At 41.0% G+C, this 24139-nt stretch overlaps 1 protein-coding gene across 1 annotated transcript; it reads right to left on the minus strand.

Annotated features, from left to right (window-relative positions):
• Nucleotides 1-1288: 1288 nt before the first annotated feature.
• Nucleotides 1289-23743, minus strand: LOC120731111 (neuroligin-4, X-linked-like). Its single transcript, XM_040027923.1, has 9 exons — nucleotides 23324-23743; nucleotides 21088-22051; nucleotides 20181-20330; nucleotides 17284-17469; nucleotides 15717-16167; nucleotides 11602-11815; nucleotides 10273-10397; nucleotides 7007-7616; nucleotides 1289-3336 (listed from the first exon to the last, which is right to left on the minus strand). Exons 2-9 carry the CDS (start codon nucleotides 21560-21562, stop codon nucleotides 2929-2931), a joined length of 2619 nt encoding a protein of 872 aa, XP_039883857.1. The 5' UTR covers nucleotides 21563-22051; nucleotides 23324-23743; the 3' UTR covers nucleotides 1289-2928.
• Between the last annotated feature and the right edge of the window lie 396 nt (nucleotides 23744-24139).

A 24139-nucleotide genomic window follows, 5' to 3' on the forward strand; every position in this document is an offset into this window, starting at 1 on the left:
TAAGCATTGTGTTGTGTATTGCTAGTGATGGATGAACAGCATCACATGTCTAGGGAGCAAAACAAATGCGGATTTCCCTTGCATTCAAAGCTACCAATACTGGAAAGCAGTCAACTCTGGAATGAAGTCACTCCCACCTCTGACATCAGACTTCCGATGTAAAAGGAATGCAGCATATCGCCCATAATATCCAACGGAAAACAACCACTTTATCTAATCAAAACAGAGATGACATTACTGGAATCCTCCTATTTCACTCTAATTGTTTTAAAAATGAAGACATACAAGGCATTTAAAATGCTCATAATTGTAAAATACTGATATTTTTATTTTTCAAAAATGCAGCAGAAATGTTTTATGCTTGACACAATCCAGCCATCCGCTGAGTCAGTAAACCCATATATGAAAAAAATATTCAGTCAATCAAACATTTGTTAAATGTTATTTTTATATCTCTTTGTAAAAGGTCTTTGCTTACCATCCACAATTTTTTTTTTTCAGCTTTCATTTTTCATGTATTCTGTTGACAGGTAACTAAAATCTCTCATGAAGAAGTTACTTAGGATGAGAGGAGGTTAAATAGGCCTCGCTGTCAAAGCTGCAATGTAGCTGCACAAATGAGGCTGGGAGTGGGAAAGGAAGGGGTTGGATAGGACACAGATCAGGACAAGGAAGGCAGAAATAAAAGGGAGTAAAATGGGAGCTTCTCTGCGCCATCGTTATGGCTTTTGGTGAAGTTCCTGGAATCGGGGTTTTTAGTTGGAGCAAAGAAAAAAAAGTTTTTAGCTTCACAGTAGCAACCAGATAAGACTATGATTTCATAAATGCTTCATATCTTATTATGATGACCAAAGCAGCAAGTACTCACGCTAAAATCAGCCATTATTTCCACATGATGTAGTCTGGGTGGGGAGGGGGGGAGTGATAATTAATTTAACTGCTTTCCCGGTGTGTCTTGATAGAAATTTGGAAAAAATATTGCTCCATTAAGAGGATGTTAAGGCGTAAAAAGCAGCATGTTTTCCTCACACTGTAACACAAAGCAACTGTGATTGTCCCCTCTTCTGCTCCACCCAGACTCCACCTCATTTATCAAATCTGGCAAACAATTGGCACCATGGTGGCAGGTAGTAAGCCAAACATCGGGCTTACTACCGATAAATCGTTGGTGACACCGCCACATTTCTCTACAGACTGTGGGTGACAGCGTCAAGAGAGTCTAAGCAACAAGACTTCTTTGTTTTATTTAGGAGGGGTTGGCAGGCGTGATGGCGGCTTTTATATTTTAATGGGTGCAATTCAGTCGTGGGTTCGTAAAACAGTGGGGCTTGAAAAAAACAACAGAACGAATCCTTGAATTTTGAGGGACATGCTGTGATTTTCGACAGCATGTGTCCCAAAAAAAAAAGTCTTTCCCTCATGCCTTCTGTAACAACCCCGCAGGGTTATTAGTAGAGGTATTTAAGCCTTTTGTTCTTTGAATGTTTGGGGAGACATGCGGTGATTTTTGAACTCCTGAACAATCACCATCTGTCTGTAAATCTTCAGATTACATTTTGGTTTTTTAGGTAATACGGGTAAGGCCTTGACGAAGAATTTTAGGAATGCGAAGGGAAGGAGAGCAGGAAAGGTTCAAAGGGTTCGTGGTTTTTGGCTGGTGCTCAATCATCAAACCAATATTGCATTATCTACACAGTACTAGCTCATCTTCCCAATGATCAAAAAAAAGACAGGATGGAGTGAAAAATGTCCTATATTTCAACGACTAAACAAGTACCTAAATGCTCACATTGTTAAGAATTACTCAAATGACTGTGCATAGCAAATATAGTCTGTAAATAAAGGTACTGTGTACATATTACAGTGGGTTGAGATAGAAAGACAACCAGCCTTGCTTTAGGACATCTATACAATAATATAGTAATATCTGAAATGAAAGCAATAATGTGGTTAAATAAGTCATGTTTTAATGCAAGAGCAGGTAAATGCTGTAAATCATAATATATCATCTGTATCTTTCCATTCTATTTACAAGAGTTTAACACATAGCTGGTTAGAGTGATTCTTCAGTAAGTCTGGCAACACTTCAGAGGCCCCTTCTTCTTCTGAAGCTAATTTCTTTCTCTTGGCACACTTTCCATTTCTGTGTGTGTGTTTTTTTTCTTCATATCACTCTATCTCCCTTTGTCTTCCTCACTCTCACAGCTGTTAAATCCCTCTCAATGAAATCTTAATCTCTTTCCCACCATCGCGCAAACTTTTTCCTTCAGCTTATGTTGTCTTTTCAATCCCCCTCTTCCGCTTTCTCTGCTTTTTCCTTTTTTGTTTTTTTTTTTACATCCATCTCTCGCTGAAATTTGTTATTTTCTCCTCAGCTTAGTTTGATCCTTGGCAGATAGGGCCTTTGATCTTTTAATGAAAAAAAAAATGCTACATTCACATTTCACAGGTTGTTCAAGTTGACATCAGCAGTCTGTGTGTGTGGTACTTCATAACTCAGTTCTGCATCTACATCTGCTCTCTTCAGCCTCAGCACGGTTTGCACTGCGCAGCTCAGGTGCAGTAAGAGATGTAAAGTAACTGACCCCTTTGCCACAGTGCTCCTCATCCTCCTCCTCAGTTGTAGAAAAAGCAGATTTAAAATCCAAAGCAGGTTTTCAGACATTTGATGGCTGTCCTGGCTCATCGGGTTATGAGCAAATGAGTATCTCGTCTGATCCAGTTTTAGGTTTCAGTTCCCCAGACATGCAACACACAGCTGTTTGTCTTTACATCCTGTTACTGAAAAATGTCTCTCTGTCATTCCTTCTGTAACAATCCTGCAGGGTAATTAGTAGAGGTATTTAAGTCTTTTGTTCAGTGTGTGTGTGTGTGTGTGTTTAAGTAAGGGTGTGTGTTGTATCTATGTGCTGCGGTATCTTGCTGCGGTTATACACGCGTGGTGGAGTGTGTGTGCGTGGAGATGTGTGTGTGTGGCAAGTGTGTATTACTATATGGGCTATGGTGTGTGTATCCCTGGTGAGGATGCCCCATCCTCATCCCGGCCACCGATCCAGGCGTCATTGGGGTCATTGGCGTCGCAGGAGTAACGGGGTGAGACCCCGGGGTCACGGGCAGCGATCCCGGGGTCAGAGAGGTCATGAGGGGGACATCGTCGGGTGAGCGGCGCAACGTGAGGGTGTAATCAGGTGGGCAGGTGAGGCGCACAGTGTCCAGTGTGCTGTAGATGTCCTGGGTGTCCAACCCATCCAACGCATCTAGAGTATCCAGGGTGTGATGATGGTGAGCGTTGTTCCGTTCATCTGCTGAGGCAGCGTCACACTCCAGCTGCTTCACCTACAGGTTTGGAAAGTTGGACGAGAGAAAACAAGGAGGTCAAAACAAAACAAAAAAATGCATTATTAAATAACCACATCTAGGGCAGCAACTGAGTATTGTTTCTATGATAAATTAATCTACTGGGTATTTAATCAAGTAATTAATTTATCATTACTCCTGAATAAAAGATAACATGAGAAACTAGTTTAATGGGTTTGGATTCCATGTTTTACCCAGCAAACAGTCCAAAAACTGAAAAAATATTGAATTCACAGTGAAATAAATCTGAGAAAAACACCAAATCCCCACATGGCCAACATCAGCACAATTATGTATAAAGCCACAGTTCAGTAAAATAAACAATTAATCATTATACCTACTTCAGTGGGCAATTTTCTTCCCTTTAAATACCATTTAGCAGGTGCTATCCGAGACCAGCATAAAATATCACTGGTTTATATAAATATATAATGAATGCACAAGCCTCTAAATGCCACCTCGATCTAAAATGAGAAAGCGATATCAAGTGAAAGCTCTCAGTGGGTAGCATATGATAATAGAAGGCTTTCACTTCAAACCTGGCTAAACCAGACACTGAGCCTCCTCCAAAATAAGCACCGCTTTCCTTTGTCGGGAAAAGCCTCCATGTTCACAGCATGATGTGAATAAGATGTGAATAAGATCATCTGACATTTAATCAGGTCAAGTTCCATTTATCAATGTGGTCAGACTATTATCATGATGTTGTTTCAGGCACTACTTGATATTTTAGACATGGCATGGTTTTTTATTTTTTGGAGAAAATATTATATTTAACCCTAATTTTTGAGAACTTTGATATATCAAATATACACATGTGATTCAAATGATGGGCAGTAAATGACAACATAATCCTTCATGAGTCTTTTTGAGCAGTAATGCTATTAAATTTTGCAAAATCTGCATTTAAACACCCAAATATATTTCTTCACATGTTCAGGCATAGGAACATATTTTTGAATGTAGCGATTTCAACATATAAAGGACGGTAGTCTGGGCACCGTGTCACACATTTGTGACATGTGTCATGAAATAAAAATAGAAAAATAAGAATAAACCCTTAAATTGACCCATTAATGCCTGTGTATCATATTTGAAACACAGTATTTTATTCATTGTTGAAACTTCTACATCATCAGTGTGATTTTTCCCCCTGAATAACTTAAAAATGACACAATACAATTTTAAGCCTGATGCAGCAAATATGACACAAATGAAAAAACAGAAATTATTATTAAATTCATTTTTTAAACAAATGTGTCTAATAGTTCCAACTCTCCATTTTTTTTTTAAAAAAAGAATTTTCTGGCAATTATTTCATGGTTCAGGCTTTAAACGGTTAAAGGGACGGTTTAATAAGCAAAAGTGTGGTTTGTTGCCTGAGGGCAACACCGTGCCATGGAGGGTTAGCTTGCTCGACACGACAAGTATTCACTGGTTTTAGAGTTATTTATTTATTTGATATATCATAATTCTGTTTTTATTTTTTATTTATTATAACAACAGCACAGGGCATAGTGATTGTGTAATCTCTTCTATTTATTATTTATTGATTATTTTGTTGTACTGTGTGGCTATTGTTCGGTTATTCATTTTGAATCATTTATTTCCAGTTGAATCTTTAGTGATTTTGCAAGCCTTTCCTACATCTTGTACAAAAAGGAATCTGCAAAACCAGCACAGATGGACAACAGGGGTTTGGCTGCAGAAGACAATTGAATTTGTTGAAAACCCAAGAACTGACTAGAGTTTTTGAAAATAAGGCATTTAATTCAGTCTCAAATGAAATTTTACTATAATTTCTAATCAGGAACCTGATTTTAAAAAATGCTTAAAACAAAATGTGTCAGATGGGCTTAGAGGTATTTGCATCTGATCTTTCATATATACTACAGTAATTTGCACTGTATGAAAGTCATGATGAATGGTAAAGATTGGCAGCCACTCTGCATCTTAGTGTTGTTAGTTATGTCCTCTGTCAATCGTGGAAGAAAATTATGGGGGAACAAGGGCAAAAAACATGATAAATAATAAAATAATATTACTGAAAGCTTGTGTGTTAATTGCATATATATTTCCAACCATTCTCGAACTCCTTTACCTTGAAATGGTGCAACGATGTATGAGTCATTGTTCTACAACTCAATTGAATAAAACATATTTAAGGCTCTAACCAGACCGCCTTTTGTTAGCTCCATTACCCTGCGATTGAATCTTGTGCTTCAGTGAAGCCACTATATTGTTACAGGGCAAGCATGTCTCTTAATGCATGTTTATGGAAGCAAGAGGTCTGTCTGCAATTAAAATCAATATAACACTGATTATTGGCCCAATTTTCTGATATTCCATTCCACAGCCCCAGACTGGTACTCGGGTCCCCCTATGCCACCCCATTTTTAAAAATCCTAGATGCACCTGCACACCGATGTGAGACATTCACATTAGTGAGATCGCCTTTAAAGAGTCAAACGTCTTGGTAAACTGGGATTTCATTGCACCTGATTCAGAGCCAGCTTTGAGCACCTCCACACAGAGTTAGGACTTGAATCCATAAAACAAATCAAATCAAATTCTAACTACCTCATGCTATTTGTCATATAAACCCCTCCTGCCTTTATTTGACTGATTTTTAGGTATTACTCTACATCAGCGGTGGGTAATTAATTTTCCCAAGGAAAACTGGGACCTTTGCGGAGGGCCACACGAATAAGTTGAACTTAGTTTTGGTCAGTTAATTTTATTTCTTTATAAATAAGCTTATTGGTGCGGCCCTCCTCAACAGTCCAAGTTTTGCCTCCTGTTCTACAATCATATGTTTTTCTTAGCCAGAATAATGTAAAACCCAAGAATACGTTCTAATAAAATGTTAGATTTTTATATTTAAAGAAACACAGCATTGAAAATACGGACTTAAAACATAAATCTGGCGGCTGTTGCGCTGAACTTGATTACTGTAGTTCAATTGCCAATTAAGATTTGTCAGCTATAAAACATATCTAACATTTAGCACTCGCTGTGTGAGATTTAAAAGCGACAAGCGGCTAACAATGCTCCAAAGAGGCCAGATAGTGAATGAACTCGAGGCAAATGAAAGCAATTCAGGCAATTGTACACAGCCAACACCTGCACATGCATCAACACTCACAGATACACACGGATCCTCACACTGATAATGTCTGCTGATGACGGGCTGTGTTTTGCAAGAGTGCTCTACTGGCAGCTGCTACACTGACAAGAGTTTAATTACGTCGTCACACAAAACCTCAACTGACTCGCTGACAATGAGCGTGATTATTTTCCATATAGCTTGAATCTGAAAGGGCACTCAGGGAGCACAGACCTCTGCCAAGACCGATCCCCAATTTTGCAGGATTCAAAGAAAGCGCTCTGATTGTGCACACAAAAATGGAATGGGGTCTTACTTTGCCCATGCTCCACCTCTCCAAGAAGGTTGATGTAATTCTATAACTTTTGCTACAGAATTACAGCTAATCTTGGTGACAAACAAACAAACAAACAGACAAACCGCCAAGCTAAACAAAGATCTTTGAAGAGGATTTCTGTGGCTACACAAGCACACCATGACTCACCGCAATCTAGACTTCATCACATGTGCAAAGCATGTGCAGCCACCCACACTGTGACTTACCTGTAATGACATCAGTCCCTCCCCCTGTAGGTGGGCTGCAACGTCTGCTGGCGTGATGTCTCTCCTCGGTGGGGGAAGCGGACGTGGCCTACGATGCTCCAGACGCCTTTTGTCTTTTTTGTAAAGAAGAGCCGCAAATGCAAGTATGTTAAGAAACAACAGTGACGCTCCTACTGCAATAGTCACTGAGAGCTCAGTGGAGTAGTCCTCATTAGGGACACGGACCCCATTTTCTTCTCCACCTTGTCCTAACGCGGGCTCGGGTGGTTGTGGAGTACCTCCTGGGGAACCCGGGTGGCGTGTACTGCTAGGAGGCCAACCTTTGGATAGACGCTTAGTGTAAGAGTAAGGGGTGTCATCCTGTGGAGAGGGACTGTGAGTGAAAGACGACACCGACTGGAGGAGCTCGTTGACATGATGCAAGTGTGGGACCAGCTGGAGCCAGAAGGAGATTTTGGTAGCACGGTAGTGGTCTCTGACACGGGGCTTGAGGCCAATGTGGAGATACAGCTGCTCCTTGGGGGTGTATTTAGACCAAGCCACTTCCTCGAAGCGATTAGGCTTTGTGTGGATAAACTTGGTATCTTGAGGAACTGGCTGGTTTGGATCACTGAAAAATGCGAGAGAAGGATTTATTTGTTGCTAACAAATAACTGTAACCTTAAAGAAAATAATACTAAAAGAAACAAAGAAATTAAACACATTTAGCAAATGATCTCATGTTGCACCACGTGTGGCTCAGATATTCATTTGACGTACAAATATCAATGACTTTTTTTTCCCTTGCTTCTCAAATGTCAGGGAGTTCTCAGCTCCTTCTGTGCTGGCAATCATCCTCCGAGGATGCCGAGTTTCGCTCAAGCTGGCACAACAGTTTCATCAGAATTTCTAATCAATATTAAAGTGACATAAGACAAACCAGAGGCAAAAAATATTTGCTACAACGCAAAACAAGATTTATTTTCCTGTAAACATAGCTGCGAGGTGGTTTCGTTTTAGTTCATTGATTTTTGTGCAGTTTATATGCCTCTTACAGAACATTCCTGTTAATGCACAGTTCAAACTCCTGCAGTTTGAACTGCGTGCAAACCTGTCAGATATCTACATTAGAGATGAATGTGTGCGTGGTACAGTGGAAATAGCTTGAAAAATCACTTCTCTGACACATGCCGACAGGCATTTATTTGTCGATTTACCGACTTATTTGTGTCAGCAGCTAAAATGTTGGGAGTCAAACGGCAGCGCATCTTCACAGACTTGCCAGTTACGTGCTATGTGCTCGCTTGTCAATCAACACCTTATGAACAGCACAAAAAGGCTGCTAGCTTAAAGACCCACCGACACACAAATGCACACAAGCTGAGGATTTATACGCCCACACAGAGGCGTGCAAAATATACATCAGGGAGCATCACATCTCCCCCGTTAAATTGAGCTGTCGCAGAGTTCCATCACCATCCGAGGCACTCAGAGCCGAGAGAAATCTTTCTTCAGAGAAAGTTCCCCTTTGATAATTGAAGTGTATACTGAAATCTTCACATGCCTACTTGGTGATTTTGCGCTGCGGCTTGCTGCGACGGTAATGACAATACAGACTATGGGCTAGAAACAGCTAACTTAATGCAATGTGACTGCCTTAATGCATTCACATTAAAGATATCTTTATTTCATGCCACAGTCAAATTATGTGAGCGCACTGTCCTGGTTCTTTACGCTGTGAAACAGCGAGGCTCTGCGGTGATTTAGATCAAGGTTTAGACCACAGATGTTTCTGTTAATCTGAAGAGGTCTCAGTGGATTGAGCCTCAATTGGATTAATTACTGGTAATTACTCACTTCAAGCACTGCAGAAAGAAGGTCCATCTTCAACAATTACTTTTATCTTGTATATAATGTCAGCGTGGAAAGATAAAAGGCACTCTTATCAGTGTGGATTGTCAGGTTTGTAAAGTTTTAATGCAGGCTTTTTCTGTGGCAGCAATATTTTTCAAAGCTATGGGCAGACCACTTCAGTCTGCTTTAATAATTTGGATTGCTCTTTGCTACTTAGTTTTAATTCAACATACTGAATAAACTATATTTCTCATTGCGTCAGAGAAGAGAAGAGAAGAGAAGAGAAGAGAAGAGAAGACATTTGTCAAGCAACAGCAAATTAATCAATTGATTCCTCTTTTAGGACATCACCTTGGCTGTCCTCAAGGACTTTTTTTCAAGAGCAGGAGCTCTTTAACTATTTCCGCCAAGGTCCCAGAAGAAATGCCTGTCAAGACATTGACATGACAGACAACCTGTATGCCCACTTTGCCAAAATTAGTCTGCGGTGCTGCTTTCATTATTGTGTCTACAGCGCCGTCTTCTCGTCAGACATCAGAGAGCTCTTGAAGGAAAAGGCATTACAATAACATATCCTTTGCCTGTGAGCTCATTATTTTTGTTGCTCTAAAAGTGCGATGTTTTCATCTAATGCTACATTAAAATTCAACTTCTACGACAATTGCAATCAAATTTTTCTGGAGAAATGTGGTTCTCGTGCCATTATTTGCTATGTTAAATATTGCTTAATTTAATAAAGAAGCTGAGCGATTAAGCTTATTACTCCTGCCTGTTTTCGATAAACTCATGCCAATGCCTACAACTCAATGCTAACAATCAAAACTTTTACATTCTCCTCTTTGTTCCCTCTTTGACTGAACTCTCTGTGTGTAAACATTGACAGATAGCTCGGTGCCTGTGTTAATCTTTATTATTAATCTGTCCAAAAATTAAGCACATGGAAAGGATATCAAGCGCTGCAAAGTGGAGAGGCTGTTTATCTTGATAACATTATAGACTTGAAACTTGGCTGTCCTATTTCAAGCCTGGAGGAGATTTATTCCAGTAAAATCAAGACTGAAATGTCCACACTTTCAGAAACAACACTTTGCGTTGCCAAAACCTTGTCTTTGCATAGTCAATTTAAAAAAAGGACAAGGAACGACTGATCTTTGACTTTGACAGCTGTGCATTTTCTTTTGCACTTGTAAAATGTGATTAAGTGTCTTGGCTTTCATTCTCAGTCATGAGACATTTTACACATGTGGGAGGGGATTATGTATTAATAGCAGAAATTAGAAACGGGTTTCTCCGTTTGAAAAGACTGAATGACGCCGAAGCCATCCTCTGTTTTTTGTCTTTTTTATGGACTTTTGCTTGTGTTTGCTTAATTCTCCGCGGGATTTTCCAACAGAACAACATCTCACATTGCAGTGGACATTTTATTAACTCACCCAGTCTTGGCAAAGTTGGTCCAGTAGGTCATAACGACCGCACTCAGCATCACATCGTTTTTGGAGAAGTTACAGTTGAACAGATCGGTGGGTCCCACCATGGGCACGCCAAACACATAAGGCACCTACACATATACACACATATTCATGTTAGAGTCAATACATTTGTTCTCTGGACTCCAACCATAAGCATGACTGAAGCACTACTGAGTCAGATCCTGTACATTTAATTTGATCATATTTCCATACTCTGGTCTCTAATCATTTTCATGTTACATGTTTTGTTTGTGATCTTACTTTGTAGCAGGGATAGTGCAATATTTTTTATGCTTTTTCATGTTACGTTATCTTATGTTGACTAACAGAGGACTACAGTAGAGCTCTACACCAGCATATCGCTTTCGCCCTTCAGCTATTACATACTTGAGCCAAGGAAAGCACTTACGATTAGCCAATCAGCGCCAGGGGTGGGACAAACAAAGAACAGGCTTTTCGCCTGTGCACCCATATGCACTGGCAGCAGAGCCCAGCTTCAATTATTTATTAAAAGGGTCTTAGCTTCGTTACAATGTTCAATCACATGCGGAGTGGCAAAAAGTGAGATGGGCAACATTACTGAAATTGCACTGCTGGCTTTAATGGGTAATTTAAGTTAATTGTAAATGTATTTCACTTGTCTTAGTGGACATTTTTTATGCAAGGGTGAAAAGATCAAAGTACTTTCTTACTTAATGCACAACATTTGAAAACCTTGTGAATTATAGCCAATTATGCATTTTACATTTATTTCATTATTTTGAAAAAGAAATGTTGTTGTTGGTGTGCACAAACAAATACACAACCAACAATGACTCTGTAGTCGAAATTAGACTAAAATGTGAATTTTGTGTCCTGTTATAGCCATATTGTTACCATCATAATTCAGTCATCACATGCATGAACAAAGAGCTGTTTCATATAAATAGTCAGGAAAAATACACATACACAGCATATAACTACTTAACCACCTAAAAGGCCTGTAGCACAAGTTATTTCATGAACATTTCTGATATTTAATGCTCTAACGAATTCCTTAATCAAGTATTTTGAACAGATCAATGTGAAGCAGTAACAAACCCCAAAGCTCCTCATTCATTGTATAAATATTTCAAGATTCTTTGAGAAATAAGTCATTTTGTCAAATTTGCTTTAGAGTTAATTACTCAGATTAGTCACCGTCCTTTGCGAAGTCTTTCTTCTATCCTCTTTGATATTTAGTCTCATTTCTTGAGCCTAGTGCTTAATAACTCTTCCCATGCAACAGATACTGCTCATGTACTTTGATCTCACCTCATCACCGTGGGCAGAGTCGGCCCAAGGTGGCGTGGCGTCACTCTGGCAGTGGTGGTAAAATGAGTAGAAGTAGGTAGGAGACCCATACTGAGCGTGGAGATCAGCTGTTGCTATTGCTGGTGCCACCCACTGATGGTCTGTAAAAAGCGCCACTAGTGTCTTCCTGCGGGTTTCTGCATTGTCCCGATCCGCCCAGTCTGTGTACATGAACCTTAAATCATAAATACATTTGAAATTTAGTCAATCGATCATCTCATCTTTCAGCAAATCTATTATATGCATTACAGAGCAACAAGATTTCACAGCGAACGGATATTTATATACCAAGGATTCAAATTCTGTTGTCCTTGCACAATGACAATAAAGGTCTTGCACCTTGAATCCAGATGTCGAGAGGAAGAGATGGATCCGCATGCTTATACAGTGGTGATTCAACAGTCACAAAGTAAACCAGCCCTAAAGCATGCAAGCATTATTTATTTTACACTACATAGCTAACTCATAATGTATCAAATTAACAGTAAATTGCATGAAATAATAACTAAATAATACCTCCTGCAAAACTAGAGACCATAAACTCATCATTGGAAACTATGGTCAGTTCTTTTTGCAACCAGAGCAGTCACCCTATGCAGCGCATCATAAAGAATTCAGGTTTAAGGTCCCTCTGCACTGCTTCAATTTTAAGACACCACACTATGTCTACAGTTGTCTATGGCTTTTAGATTTTGCTAACTATGCTTTTTGCCATGCCTTTGACCAGAAGATTGTTCCCACTTGCATGTCAGTTTGATATATTTGAAGCTACAATGAGGGATCAGTTAACTTAGCTTAGCATGCAGATACTACAGTGTAGTGGTTTACACATTTGCCTAACAAGCAAATGATCCCCGGCTCAGTCCCAGGAGGAGACTCAAATCCCTTGGGCGATGTGTCAGGAAAGTCATCCGGTATAAAAAATCTGCCAAATCAAATATGCAGAGCAACCCACTGTATTGACCCCTCTGTGATTAAGGGAGCAGTAGAAGTAGCCTTTTGTTCTAGCAGTTGGAGAAAACAACTCATTTTGTCCGTGTTAAAATAATTGCTAACCAACACCTCTAAACACTCACTAATATGCTGTATCTTTTTCCACTAAGTCTCCTGCTGGTTTCCTTTATTCTAGGAATCACTGCCTGGAGGCAAGACACTGACAGTCTGAAGGGAGGAAGTAACAAATTACATTTATTCTCATTACAGTGCCACTAGTTTTTTATGAGTCCAAACTTTGGCTACATTGGTATATGCTGCAGAGTCAAAACAAATGTCACATGAAATGGGGATAATAAACACGTGAGAACGGAACAAGAAGCTGTAGCTGACATAAAAACCAGCTTGTTTACTGCGAAGCACACATGTTCTCCGTGAACTTTACCTCATGAATATAGTTGTTGCACTGCTTGTTCACGCTGTTTCGGGTTCAATGCTAAAACACTTGTGTGGGGGGGGGGGGTTTGCTATCCCTTCATCACCTATGACCCGCATGTGGGCGGTTGGTTTTCTCAGACCCATGGCCTGCTTGTATATTCTTATTATTCTGTTGTGTTCAAGGCTGCAGCCGCCCTTACAAGCTATGTCTCCTAGTATGAAGTATGCCTTAGATTTGGACATAGTACTTTAATATAGTGTGAAGTCTGTGAGGCAAAAATTTAAGAAAAAAATATGCGATTTGGAAGGTTACTTAAATCATCCGTCTTGTGATGCACGGCTCATATCTTCTACCACACAGAGGATTGTGAGTCATAATAGCCAGAAAAGCATGTTGGTTTGCATGCTTCAAATAGTGACTGGATGCTGTGGGACATCCTTGTCATTTTGGCATACTGTTTTGGACATACTGTATTGTGACATACTAAATCTTTATCTTATATAATAAGCAGCATGGTAGTAAGAATATTGGAACACAGGCCATCTCTCTCCTCTGATCTCTGTCTGTGTCATGGATGTCTTTAGAGCCGCAGGTCTGTGTGTCTGTTTGACCAACAGTGGGACTGAGGCAACAGTAGACAGGACGACAGTGTGGGTGTGCTTATTTGTGCTTCAGAACGCGACCGCCATGTAACGATCAGAAAATAATGTTTTTCTTGCTCGCACTGCTCTCCTCATCATCCACTTTCTAGCCTGCTTGGCCACAGCTGCTCTCCCCATTTCTCTCTCTCTCTTTCTCTCACTCAGGAACAAAGGGGTTGGGTTTGAATGTTGGTAGTTTGCACGTTCAGATAATCTAAATTTTGACTACTATGACAAATATCCCAGTATGGCCACTTGAAATGAAACATCCAGCCAGACAAAGAAGGCAAAATAGAGGAAAAGCTGAGACTGATTTTTTTTAATTTCCTGAATTTTTAGAAACAGGTTTGCTTTAAGGCCGAGGAGTAAAGAGTTATCTTTAAAACAGGTAGGCATGTCAGCAAGTTCATTGTCAGTAGGCAATAAATGTAAAAATAGCTCAGGTTTGTAATCTGCTTTAACCTATAACTGCAGATCTATTAAAAAATGTAAATAATGTAAAGGGGATGTAATGATCATACAGGGATCCCATGGGACAGGCAATGTCATTTTGTGTCTGAAAGCCCCATAACTTATTGCACAAATGTTGTAACTTCAAAAGTCTCATTCAGCTCAGTGTTTGAAGGCTTAGAGGCAGATTAAACTGAGAAGTGAAAAACAGAAAAGCTGAACCTGGAGCAAAATCAGAGTCAGGAAGGAACTACAACAAACTAACTGTGAGCACCACAGTTAGTGCCTATGTAATCTATGTGTGTTAGTGGGCTGCAGCTGCTGTGTGTAATTAGCTTATATTGTTTAGAGATTTCAGTGTTGTCGGCTGTACTGATGCCTCATCAGCTGAGGCTGATTATTTGATTTATGTAGCTTAATATTGCTACACAGAGTCTGAGGACACCCACTCTGGTTGTTCGGTTCTATTTTCTTCTAAATTCTGCAAAGGCCACCACCTGCAAAATACTCTATTGACAGTTGCCATGTTAATTTTACTCACATTTTAGTGACTACATTTGAAGGAAACTCTTTTTATTTTAGCATAAAATCTCTTTAAGGGAAGGGATACTTTTTTGTTTTTTTTTTCTTTTTACGAAGGAGCAACCTCCAGAGCTGAAAAATGAAGCCAACTGCAATTCCTCCAGGTGCCACTTTAGGCTGGCTGCAAAAGAGAGTCAATCTTCATAGTGGTAAAATGTCCAACTTTGCAGCATCAAAAAGCATATTCACAGCATGGATCAAAAACAATTTTGGGCTCTGCGGATAGTTTCCCTCCTCTTAACCACTGGGTAATTGAATTATGGGCATAACCACATTGATTGACTAACCCATCATAGGCAGATGGCGCTAACTGGTGTCTGCTAGGCCTCACCTTCACTGCTGCAATAGAAGATAAAAACTGGACCTTTTTTTCTTCTATGTGCTATTGGGGCCCTGTGGAGCATTTTTAATGGATTATCTGATTAATATTGTGGCTTCTTTTGCAGCCATCCAAGACATTTCTCCTTCAGTTTTGGTGAGTAAAATTGTCACTGTGTTATTTGCATGTTACCTAGCGCTACTTAGCTGATATGTGTGTCTATGTATTGCACCGGAACAGTTTATGAATGCAGCTTAGCTAGTATTAGCTAATGAATTAGCACTCCACTTTTCCATCCATATAAGCTAACTTCTGGCTCCAAGAAAACAACATGGTGCTGGGGAAAACACTAACACTGATACTTTAAAATGTGAAGATCAAAACCAATGGGTGACATTAAACTGTCTGATTTTTACTAAGTACTGTTGTAAAGTGCTTCTTCCATCCCTGGCCACAGCCATGACAGATATTTTTTCATAAAGTTTAGACATGCTGGAGTCTGTTTCTTTAGGACAGAACATCAAGCTGTTCACACTATTACATCACAGCTAGCTGACACACTTCTGACTGCAGGGTCACATTTATTAGCTTCGTATCAATGATCTCATCTAACTTTCTAAAAGAAATCTGATAATTATATTATTTGGAATGTCACATTATTATCCCCTCACTTATTACTCATTTTTTAAGTATATTCAGAAATGCAACTCACCTTATGCTTTCTCTCAATGTGTCTCGGCCCTCTGGGTATCCATACAAACTATCCACAAAGTCCGACACTGCGAAGTCAAAGTCCTCAGCACTGACACCGTCCTCTGAGTCCACTATGCCCTCCACAAACTTCACGCCCTCGCCCTGATTAACCCCCAGCATCACGTCGTAGTTCAGAAACTCTCCCTGCTCCATCAGAATCTGGGGGTCATCAGGTATAACATCACCATCAATCACCGGGGCAAAAGCTGTATGATATTTGGCTGGTGTTATGTTCTGCTCCACAAGTTCACGGTAACTCCGGCCCTGGAGGCAGGCAACCAGTTGCGTGCTGTCATCGATGCCGCAGCCCACTCTTTCACCGAGCTGCCGGGCATACTTGCTTGGCTGGTAGTTGACAGCCCAGCTGGCTAAAGCACTGCCGCTCTGGATGATGGCTCTGTGGAACAGGTCTGATACACATGAACACACAAACATACTGTAAATACAAATCTGGGTGTAGATGTAGCCTGTATACACTGAGGCACATATATATGGGTGCACATGCACCCACACATGTGTGCATGGATGCACAGCCACTTGATTGCACACCGGAAGGTTGCACAACACATTTGCACACATAAATAGATCCAGAAGCAATCATTCCCACGGCAAGGGAAAAAAAATTGGCATCGGAGATCTGCATTATTCTGATTTAAAGTATGACAGGTTATATCTGGCATACTAAGTTGAAGTAAGAGTTAAATGTTAAAAGTTAAAAATAATAACAGCCCTAGGCTATATGAGTCACGGGCAGGCTGTATTATTCACAGAATTCAAAGGCTTTTTCAGGCATTAAGACCACTAAATGAAAGCTGCAACGGTTCACTGGAGACCTTGAAAAGATTCATAATGGTAAATGTCAGAGCTTACAAAGCAGCCACCTACCTACCAGCCGCCATCACAATCTGTCCATTCTCTTTATATATTTTTAAATGAAAAAAAAGTTTAACATACAGATGGGTGATAATGATCGCTGAATTCTTGAAATCTATGGCGAGGAGATCAAGTGACTGGTGGGGGATGGAGGGGGCATTTTTTCTGCCATGATTTGGTTCTCCCCTTGGAGATTCTTGGAGGTGGGTCACTGCAAATCAATACATTGTTATTCTGACTGATCACCTTTATCCTACGATGAGGCATTTATTTATTTTTTGTCTTGATCACCATGCTCTCTCCCAGGATGACAGTGCCTCCACCCATAGGGATAGTGGACTCACTTAATGATGTAATAAGTATGAAATTACTTAAGTCATACATTGTGGTCATCAGAGTTTTTGGATGTCGACTCCAATGAAAACACCTATGGGAAATTCTGGATTGACATGCTAACCAGGGCTCTTAACCGCCATCATCAAAAGACCAAAAAAGGGGGAAACCTTGATAGTCCACCACTACCCTAAAGTTGCGCTGATGGCATGTTGTGGCTTGACAGTTGTTTTTTCTTTTCATTTGTCACCCATCTTTAAAGGTTGAACTGAATAAAACACAGTACATCAATACACTTTTTATCTTTGATTCTCGCTCACCCTCCGAGTAGTGCGACAAGGTGAGGAGGCTCACGCAGGATGCTCCAGCCCCTGATCCAAACACCGTGACCCTGTTTGGATCCCCGCCAAAGGCTGCGATATTTTCCTTCACCCAGCGCAGGGCCTGGATCTGGTCAAGCAAGCCGTAGTTCCCTTTTGCTGCCTGGTCACCTGTACTAAGGAATCCTATAGGTAGGCAGAGAGAGAAGGAAGAAGTGGTGCATCTTTATCTCACAATAACAAAAAGAAACTCAAAAGAAAACACAAAGTTGGGCACAAGATTGCGGCATTCATACTGTTAATTATTCACAAGTTGTTTTTATGATACATTGAAGTTTAAAATTCATGAAAAGTGATGTGCCTCTCCTGCAATTCCTCAAACTGAATCAAATCAACAAGTTACATCCATATTCATGTCAGTAAATATCAATTACACACGGACATAAACGCATAAATCTACATGTGCATGCAGTTACAACTGCAGCGATCCCTTATTCCCTTTACTACTGATGTTAACTAAACACAAGGATCCTAACGGCTCACTCCTCTATCTCATTACTGCAAAAGCTCATTTCTGTGAACCTCAAGCACATAAGAGTATAATGAGCAAGAAAAGCAATGCTAAAATACATTTCACCACTTATGTGCATTTGTCAGAAATTTCTCTGAAGCAAAAAGAAGGACACTGTAAGGATTATATTCGTTTAGAAGAGCTCTGTGATTATTATAACTGCATAATGTGCTTTCATATTCTGGGAAAAAAAAAATTTGAGTCAATCGTTTATTTATTTCATTTATGCTCGTGTGCATAATTGTACATCGCTTTTAATAAATGGGCTCACCTCATGCATCCAACTTATGGTGACAATGGCGAGGAGAAGGAAGAAGATGTACTCGAGATGTAGCTTGATGGTGATGGTGATGATGATGGAGAAGGCGCAGGTGGTGTAAACACAGGGGATGGAGTGAAGACACAAAGAAGCATGTAGGATGGTCTTTATTTGGCTCTGAATGATGATTACAGCAGTAGCTGCTATATTTTCCCCAAGGTCAGAATTAAATGGAATTTCTTCTCACCCACTAACCACATGCAGATTTATTCCATCTTATAAAATCAATGTCTAATGAAAGCCTTGGAAATTAGCATTTAAAAACGTATTAACCTTTTAGCATGTATTCAAACCCAATTTTCAAAAAACATTCTCTGCCTAATTAAGGAGGTACCCAGATGTGTCCTTACTTTTGGGAGAGAAATGTCTCTCAAACAGCCTGAAAATGATTTGCATGTGCAAGTAAAAGATATATAAACCGATAAAATTTAATTAAAAGCCACCTATTAATTAATACAAAACACCAGTCTAGTTTTTCTATTACTAATTTACATAATCATGCAGATTATAATAAGGGATGTCATTTTTTTAGCTGTATAAGCTAAATCAGGCATTAAAGTAGAAAAGATACAGTATCCACATGTTTCTAACTTACATATTATTTTCATATTTTCATCACTCTCACTGCTAAATAGTGGGCACCTTCTTATTAGAATGCTTTTACCCAGTCAGTGGGATGTGTTGCCCGTATATTGATTGAATCAATATACGGGCCTCACACAAACAACTAAATGTTCATGCCCTTAGTGTAATACAGTAAATGAGGCCTCGCATTTATTTTTAACCCTCCTGTGGCCCTACTCAGCTCTTTGTAATTTTAATAATTACAACCACAAGAAGGCTTAATACCAGGATTTTAAGACATTCTGATTATCCAACCTGTGAGTTTTAGGCATAGCTGCCTAAAATTAGAAAAACCACAGGGAATCAGATTTTTGCTGTTCAGAGAGCAATGAGTCAGAGAGTCATGGAGGTAAAAAGGATCAGATTTGAGTCGATGCTAGTAGTGGTGGGGGGGGGGGTGGCTTCAGGGGGTTTTTTTTCCACCAGGGACCCCCATACTCAACATGTTTCCACTTAAAGAAAAAAATTTAAAAAATAAACGGAAATGGCACTCTGGGTAAAAACAGCTCACTAATGGTTTTCACATTTTATAGCTCGTTGAAGGATTAAACAATCCAGATGGTAAGTATACTCTAGATTTGACTTCTGTGTTGAGACGTAAAAACTGAATTTTGTTTTAAACGAAACTGTTGTATCTTATAAAAGAAAGTTCCCACATAATGAGAAAAAGCAGAAATATTACATGTAAAAAAATTCATTTACAAAGTACACACTGCATCAACCCTGAACTCTCAATTATAGCTCATAATATCTAATAAACAATACAACAACCCACGGGAAAACTAAAACTGAATTAGTGTAAAGCAACAATGTAAAATGCCGTTTTCTCCAAACGAATGCATTTTTTTTCCTGGTGTAAGATCATTCTGATAAATCTCACCACTGCGGTGACCACTGCCATCGGTGGACCTTTTGATTTATGCATTCCCACCTTCATCTGCTTCTATCATGGGGTAAAATATCCATCTCTTCCTATGCAATTTAATTTTTCTGGAAAAGACTAAATTCCCAGATTAAATAAGTGCCACTGAGATGTGGACAACGCATTTCAAATTATTATCCATCCATCACCCTTTAGACTACCGCTTCATAATGGAAATTACCATACAGTAGGTGTATGACACTGCAGTGATACCCAGAGCACCTTGGCAGTAATTGCTCTGCTATTGTTCTCTCTCGAAGGGTGGAGCACAGTTTTGAAGCTCAAATTCAGCCATTTTAGAAGCGATTCACTAAAAACCTGCTTGTGGCTGCTTGGATTTTGGAGACTTAAACTTAAAAATAAAGGCAATATAAAAATAAACCATGAGCATATACACCTAATACAGCCAAATTGTATACATACTGGAGACAGGATGGGTATGAAATGTAGATAATTTTTACCTAATACTCCTAGGCGGTAGTTGAGAGTTATGACGATGACATTGCCATAACTTGCAAGCACACTGCCATCCATCATGTTACCGGTGCCTTCTGTGTAGGAGCCACCGTGGACGTAGACCATCACTGGCCTTTGCCCCTCCTCATGGATGTCTGGGCAAGAGAAAGATAGAGATGGGTTAAGATAGATAGATAGATAGATAGATAGATAGATAGATAGATAGATAGATAGATAGATAGATATTAGCATCACATGGCATCAAATTTTTCTTTTTTTTTTGCATAACTTTTTGCACAGCTCCATCCACCATCTCCACCTTTATTCTGTTTGTGTGTGCATCTGTGGCTGTGTGTGTGTGAATGTCCATGTGTCCATTTTTATGTATCTCAGCCTTTGATCACTCTTCGGGTTTATTTGCTCCCCTGCCTTCATTTTTCAGTTGGTGGGTATAAATTGAAGTGGCGGGAGCGTTCAATGCCATGGCGTGTGTATGTGTGTATGCATGTGCGTAGGGTCACATGCATGTGTATGAACCAATATGTATGCATGAGTGAGTCTGTGTCCTTCCCACTTTCCTCCACAAGTAAAGGCGTAAACCCCATGGCGACTGACGCAGGTGTCTGCATATTAAGTGTTGGTTCAACCAGCAGTGTGCAGAGGGGGTTGAGGGAGCAAGGCATAGTTTAAAAAAAAAAAGATTTATTTGTTTGTCAAGGTTATGTCTGTGCTCTGACAGGACACTCATGATTTAATCATTTGTCATGCCCAAAATATTCCCACAATCAAGTATCATCCTCTTAGCCAGTGTAGAGCAAAATGAACCTAACCATGTAATCCTAATCCCAATCCTGCACGCTTGTTTTCCTTCCCTGCCCCCAGATTTCACTGCACACCACTAGGTTCACTTACCTTCCTCAGTTGGCACATAGATATTGAGGTAGAGACAGTCCTCGCTCTGGTGAGTGAGGTACGTCGCTGCTATATCCAAGTTAGCAGTGAGCCAGGATGGCATCATGTCTCCCAGTATGCTCCTCTCATCCAATGACTGTGGGCACACAGGAGCGAACTGCGTCACGTTTCGTATTCCTGGCCAAGGTAAGGGCGGCTCAGGCGGCTGGAAGCGCCGATCCCCCGTTGGAGGCCTGGCATAGGGTACTCCAAGGTACTGAATGACAGGCCCAAGGAGGTCTGAGGGCAGCGGGGTCAAGATGCCACGGATACGGCCCTGTGCCGTAGAAATGACCGGCACAGTCTGTTGTGCCAATAAGGAGGTTGGATAGAGAGAAAGGGAAAGACAGAGGGAGAGGAGGAGGGATAGAAACCTGAGGTGGAAGGAGAAGGATGAAGGGGGGGATAAAAGTCTGCTGGTCCTCAGCTCGGACATGATGTGTTTTGGGGATAGCTGGAAGAGGAGGGATAGGAGGGGTAAGGGGAGGAACTGGGGGAGGCAGAGGGTTCCGGCTGCTTTGACCCTTCAGAGGTATCCAACACTCACACACAGCTGCTGCTCAGCTTGGCCCATAGCACACACAACACAGTCCTGGCTCCTGCAAACAACCTTTTCCCCTTGTGTATGTGTCTGTCTGTCTGTGTGTGTTCCTGTGTGTGAGTCAGTGATTCTGTTCCTCTGAGTGTGCAGTGACTCAGTCAGTGACTCCGTTCAATACGCCGTCTCAGAGTGTATGCATGTGTGGAACTGTTTAAGTGAGTGTGTATGTCTTGGACTGGCGATTTGAGCCTGCTTGCATGTCTGTGTGTATATGTTTGTGCATGTATGTGTGTGCGAGTCTCTCCTGTTATGTAAACAGTGGCATCACTGTTCCGCTGTCACTTTCTCCTTCGGGTCACCCCCATAACAAGCCCAAACTGCCGCCTGGATAAGAGAAAGAGAGGCAGAGAAAAGCGGAGGAGGGGAAAAAAAGAGAAAGAATGGATTTAATTAGTCCTGATTAGAATAATCACAGGGCAACAAAAAATAAATAAATAAAATGTCACACAAACACACAGGAGACACACATATGACAGCTTGTGCACCTTGCTTTCTTTTCATGATAAAAATAGATATGGGAGTGATAGATAGGGCAAACGAGATGTTGTCCGCTCAGCTTAACTCGGTGTCAGACTGTCAGGGCTGCTGTGTCACATCCTCACTACACACTGTTTCACAGATCACAGGACCCCGATGGGGGGATGGGAGGGTGTCACGTCACACGCTTAATTAAACCCCGAATACACCGTAGGGCTCCTGACCTGCATGTAGCATAAGGTAGGAAGCCTGTGACGCGCGCACGACCACGCACACGTATACTTTGCTCTCTATCCCACCACCTAAGATGCGTGCAATACACCTTTTTTTTAAAAAATGTCTCACACACACTTTCTTTGTCACCTTACATGCTCAGTCTTTTTCCCTCTCCATCTCAAGCGCACACACACACACTCTCACACACACACTCACACACACACTCACAGCTGCTTCCCAGCCGACACTGCTTTCTCTCTCTCTCTCTCTCTCTCTCTCTCTCTCTCTCTCTCTCTCCCTCCGAGGGCCTGAGGGCAGAATATTAACACACGCGTCCACATACGCGCACAAAGAGAGAGAAACATCAATTCTCTGTATAATCACACACACATCCGCGCGCGCGCGCACACACACGCCGACCCACTGTAAGCTGCAAAGATATTAGAGTGTAAAAGGATCAGCGCGCTGTCGCTCCTCTTATGTTAGATTGTATTGGTGTCGGCTGTCCAAGGTGCTAGTTAACATTCCAGTGGTGATCACACACACGCTGATGAATAACGCTCCATTTATCAAGGCAAACCCGCCTGCCACCCTCCCCTTGTGTATTTTCATATAGAAAGAACAGATAAAAGCTAGGCTGCTTTCTTATTATAACGAACGAGAGGGAAAGCGTGTGCGATGAAGAAGAATAAAAAACAAATAAGTGTGGAAAAATGCTTGCCTGTGAGGTAGAATTCCCTGTCTAAATCTCTATCGGCTCTGAAGCTGACTACGGCAAAACACGCTCACTCACTCACACACACACTCACACACACACTCAAATGCAAAGCCTCAACCTGCATCCCCGCTGCAGTAGAAGGGGAAAAAAATCCTCAAATGACAAAAATGTAGGATATACCGTACCCAGGCTGGGTGAGAGGTGTGAAATCCCATGGACCTGCTCTCCTTTCCCTTCCACCGCAATATTTGCCGCGTGCTTTCGCTGCTGCAGCTTATCCGACGTGCCCGGGATGGGATATTGGGAGATATTCCTCTGCTGCTGCTGCTACTGCTGCTGGTGATGGTGGTGGTGGTGGCACGTCTCCGGGGTGGGAATAACCCAAAAAAGAAACAAGAAGAAAAAAAACAAAACAACCTGCAAGCCTTCCGCCTGAGAAAGGTGGGAAGAAGAAGAAGGAGGAAAAAAAAGATTTGTTTGGAGCTATAGTAGAAATTTTAATGTTTCTCCGAGGAATACAGGGCCCAGGACGTTCAAGTGATCAATCTCCTTCTCTCCCTCTCTTCCTTTCTTTCTCCTCCCCCATCTCCCCCTCGCTTCCTCGCTTTCCCCCCCTCTCTCTCTCCCCCTCTTTCTCTCTATTTTCTCTTCCTAGATGCGATTGGACAGTGTGGCAGCCAACAGCTACTGATCCAATGATACGCACCTAGCTCCGCGAGGAAGCGCAGACATGGAAAGAAGAAGGGGGTGGAGGAGAGGACAGGACAGGAGAGGAGAGGAGAGGACCGACCTGTTCATGGGAATACACACACACACTCACACACATACAGAGAGGTGGACACCATTACACAATAAGTGCATAAATGCACACACACACCTGTGGAAAGTCCCTCAAAGCCTAGAAACACACAAAAAGCATTAATGCATATTCCGACTCAACCGCATACTCTTGCATGGCCACAATCACACCTTGACAAATTTACAAATTTACTGGAGTAGCT

Source organism: Simochromis diagramma, unplaced genomic scaffold (assembly GCF_900408965.1).
Source record: "Simochromis diagramma unplaced genomic scaffold, fSimDia1.1 OVJJ01000343.1, whole genome shotgun sequence".
Classification (NCBI taxonomy): Eukaryota; Metazoa; Chordata; class Actinopteri; order Cichliformes; family Cichlidae; genus Simochromis; species Simochromis diagramma.

Bases quoted from the DNA above. Each gene is read 5' to 3' on its own strand.
- LOC120731111 (XM_040027923.1), bottom strand. From the start codon at position 21,562: ATGTCCGAGCTGAGGACCAGCAGACTTTTATCCCCCCCTTCATCCTTC. The intron at 11,816-15,716 runs GTGAGTTGCATT...TTATGATTTAAG, and splicing joins ACATTGAGAGAAAGCATAAG to GTTCATGTACACAGACTGGG. The intron at 10,398-11,601 runs GTGAGATCAAAG...GTATATGTGTAG, and splicing joins ACTCTGCCCACGGTGATGAG to GTGCCTTATGTGTTTGGCGT.